The following is a 3892-nucleotide window of genomic DNA, read 5'->3' as shown; positions in this document are numbered from 1 at the left end:
GTTTTCATATGAACCTACAACAAAAGCAATAAAAACAAAAGTTATAAGAAAAATACATTGCTTAAGTAAACTAAAATCTCAATCAGTTTTAGTTGAATAAAATTCTTCTGACTGCTGTTGGTTTTATTTTGCACATAATTCAAATACCACTTTCTTAAGCGAAGATCACACGATTTGTACATTTTTACAGATTTGTACGTTTAGGCAGTTACCGAGTGGTGTTGTTTAGAAACTTGAGTTCAGCTCAATAAAAGAATTTCCGAACAACACCACTCTGTACCTGCCACACCACTCTGTACCTGCCAAAATGTACAAATCTGTGCAAATGTACAAATCGTGATCCCTGCTTTAATCTAAAGCATTCAAATATAAAAAATGAATATTCCAAAAGTTGTATTTTTACCGCCGAAATGCCACTGTGCGCCGGTTGGCTAAGGCGAAAGGGAGAAGAAGAGTTCGGGATTATGTTACAGACTTCATCGAATACTCAGTGCTGCAGACTGCGTGGGTGGACGCTCGCCTACTTAGGCGATGATAAAGAAGTATAGAAAATTCGTTGAGATTTGGTTTTTCCGTATATCCTTAAATTTTTGGCTTTCTTCATTTTAACTTTTTGATCTTTGTCTTGGTTGTGGCGAGACGCTCAACGCAAGAACTCGGCTTGTGCATGGATAATAAATATTAGCGGGTGCTTTAAACATCGATTTACGGGTATAAAATTCAGTTTACAGGAACAATTGGGTTTTTATGCTGTTTTATTTTTAACACACTTAAATACATACATTACAATACATACGTACGTATGATAAATGCATATAAACGCTACAGAACATAATAATTTTTGCAGCTATTTGGTTGTCTTCCGCAACCTAAAATTTAGTCCCTTCATTTGGCCAGCTATAATCCACCATCAACTTTTAAATGCTATATGTAACCAATGGCGTTGTCATTTCGTCAAATTGTTACTTCAACCACTTTCGATTCGACATAATTTTGCCACGCTCTCTCACACGCAGCCACTTGGGCTTCAACCTCAGCCTGCAATTTTCCGATTTGATACTTGTCCAGTTCCAATTTCATCACCATATACTCCATACTGCGCTTTCCGCCATTAACACCGCCAGGCGGTTCCTTTAGCTTATCCGCTAATTTTAAAAATTTTCGCAAATATTCGAATTTGTTGGCGGGGTTGGTGGTGGTGGTGTTCGAGTTGAGTGCCTCGGAAGCTGCGGAAGCATCCAGAATATTAATGTAGTGATTGATCATTTTCACCTTCGACGACACAAAATCACTGCGTCCTACGACTGGCCATATCTCCTCATTTAGCTTGGTCAATGCCTCTACGATTTCCTTCAATTTCTGTTCAGTTGGGTCGATGAGATTCTGTTCCTGCAACCAAAGGTCATTCATTGGCTCGAGGAGCGGCCCAGCCGTGGTTGTGCCTAAAGCCAACTCATTGGGGCGTGCTGTAAGTTCTTCTTCTAGCGGCTCATCAGGATGGAGGTTATTTTTCACGGTAACACGATTATTTTCAAATATTAAAGTTTTATTAATAACACCTTCATCCTCAGAGGAATCGCCAGATTTTACATGAAAATCCAATGCAAAGCGGAAGAGCACATTGGCATGCGCTGGCTATTTAATAAAGCAAACAACAGATTTATTTGCATTGTTAATGTTGTTGTTTTTTTTCTCATGACGAGCACTTTGTAAACAGTTTTTCCTTTTAAATTACCTTTGATTCTTTGACGATTGTAGTGGTAAGGGCTAACAATAATAATCGCATCCGCAATTTCATTGCGATGCTGTAATCCAGTGTTTCGAAGACAAACTAATTGAATATTAAAAAAAAAAATGAATTTTTGAGGCTAACTGGCGTCATTTTTCGCTCTCAACAAATACTGTGACAACAGCCAGATTATCGCTTAACGGTGCTCATAATTATAGAAAGATCAGGCGAAGTTCAGAAGAGATTAAAGCAACTTTCGATTCTGACGTCTGTAAATGTTCATACATATGTACATATGTACATAAATATATAGTGCGTGTGTATTTATGTATGTGAGTCAAACTGCCAACTAAGGACTAACATGATAAGGGCTAATTAAAATTTGCCTCTAATTTTTTGTTTCAGCCGGCTCAAGTCTTCGATACCTCCCTTCGGGCAATAGAGAGTTACATATAAATAAATGTATGTACATATGTAGTTGATCAAATTGGGGTACTCCTTTGAGGCTTTTTATGCATGTACATGAGACCACGTCAAAAAAATAAAAATCCTTCTGTTTTGAGGTCAATAAAATTTTTTAGGATTAATCAAAATGTTTTTGTTATTTTATGTCTTTATAACAATTATATTCAACAATTTTTATTGAGCTCGAATATAATTAATCAATATGTTCAAAACTGTATGAAACATTGAATGTGCGCCATTTTAGTGTTGTACAGACTGAGATTCTTTGAATTCCTAATTGTTCTTTTGTAATTACTAGATTTGACCCAAAGAGGGCAACCGATTGAGAAAATATAATTTAGAAGTGTAAAGAATCTCAGCCTGCATAATCTGAAAAAGGAATTCATTAAATACATTTGGTATTTGAACTAGTAAAGGGACACCTCATTAATAAGTTCAGGTAGTATAAAGTGACTTTAAGGAATAAGCTCATCAGCTTTTGGTTAAAAGAAAGTTAATTAAAACCAGATAAAAATCAAGACCTGTAGACCGTTTTGTCCACGATCACCTTAATTTTCCCCACTGTATGCCGCCACCAACTGGCAGATGGCTCCAATGAGAAACCTTTTCATGGCAGTTATAAACTCTGAGGTTAGCTATTGCATCCCGAAGAGCAAGCGATACATTCATAAAATAGTCCTGGTTAACACAAAATCCGCCATCAAGTATCTGGGTATCATATTAGATGCAAGGTTATGTTTCAATGAACACCTTGAATACGTTTGCGAAAGAACTGCAAAAACATGCGGAGCTTTATCAAGAATAATGTTCAATGCAAACAGAACGAAGGCAAATTTTATCCGGACACTAAGTCTTACAGACGTGGTCTGGCATCTATATACATACAGAATTCGCGCCCCAAGGGTTTGCTCTACATTTCGTCCAGTATATGAAGACACAGCCTTTGTTGTCGATACATTCGCAAAGTGGCAAACGCGAAGAGACGCAAGTGGAAATAAATGGACGTTGGACGCACCGTTTTAANGCTCAAACTGCCTCCCGATGAAATACTTGACGGTAGTTCCGGGCGGAAGTGTATGTACTACTTATGTATGCACTTATGTATGTATGTACATATATACTTTCCTCCTATGCAGCCATATCCCTGCTTCATTCAATTGCATTCGGTGCAATGAATTCTCCCTGTTATGAAAGCGTTTGCAACTTTGCGCGGGCACACCGTTAATGGTGGGTGGGTTGGCTGTCTGGTCGTTGAACTGTAGACCCAACATAATACATACATAAACACGAACGGGTTTAATACACAGAATATACATACGTTGTCCTTTGTTTACCAAGTTCATTTACATACATATCTTTCTGTTGGCGGCGGTAAATTTATAGACTAATCTTTAAACTCAAATGCTGAACAAAAACAAAAATGGTGTGTTTAAACCTTAAAGTTCTTTTCTTTGCTTTTTTTTGTACCTTATGCTTTGTATATATGCACATTGTACATACATATATGTATGTATGTATTTTGAAAGAGTCAGCATTCATATGTATGTATGTATGTATGTACACATCAATGCAAATAGGGCCGATCAACAATATGTATGTAGGTGTGTACATATAACACTTTTTCGGAAATACGTTTTGACGTAGAATATGTACGTCTTACCTTAAGGTATGGGGGCTATGTTCAAATGTTGTAGTTGT

The 3892-nt window shown here is 37.1% G+C and overlaps 1 protein-coding gene across 2 annotated transcripts; it reads right to left on the bottom strand.

Annotated features, from left to right (window-relative positions):
* Positions 1-719: 719 nt before the first annotated feature.
* Positions 720-1860, bottom strand: LOC108375259 (uncharacterized). 2 transcript variants are annotated; one of them, XM_017631356.1, is made up of 3 exons: positions 1736-1860; positions 933-1635; positions 720-888 (listed from the first exon to the last, which is right to left on the bottom strand). In XM_017631356.1, exons 1-2 carry the CDS (start codon positions 1796-1798, stop codon positions 955-957), a joined length of 744 nt encoding a protein of 247 aa, XP_017486845.1. In that variant the 5' UTR covers positions 1799-1860; the 3' UTR covers positions 720-888; positions 933-954. The 2 variants fall into 2 exon arrangements, with proteins under 2 accessions (XP_017486845.1, XP_017486844.1); XM_017631355.1 differs by having other exon boundaries at positions 720-1635.
* Positions 1861-3892: the final 2032 nt, after the last annotated feature.

This window comes from Rhagoletis zephyria, unplaced genomic scaffold (genome assembly GCF_001687245.7).
Source record: "Rhagoletis zephyria isolate East Lansing unplaced genomic scaffold, Rhagoletis_zephyria_1.1 Rzeph_scaffold_08693, whole genome shotgun sequence".
Lineage (NCBI taxonomy): Eukaryota > Metazoa > Arthropoda > Insecta > Diptera > Tephritidae > Rhagoletis > Rhagoletis zephyria.
This window is presented reverse-complemented; position numbering and strand designations above follow the sequence as displayed.

Excerpts from the sequence above, each read along its gene's own strand:
- LOC108375259 (XM_017631355.1), bottom strand. The coding sequence starts at position 1,798 with ATGAAATTGCGGATGCGATTATTATTGTTAGCCCTTACCACTACAATC. Across the intron at positions 1,636-1,735 it reads CAATCGTCAAAGAATCAAAG|CCAGCGCATGCCAATGTGCT; the intron begins GTAATTTAAAAG and ends TTTATTAAATAG.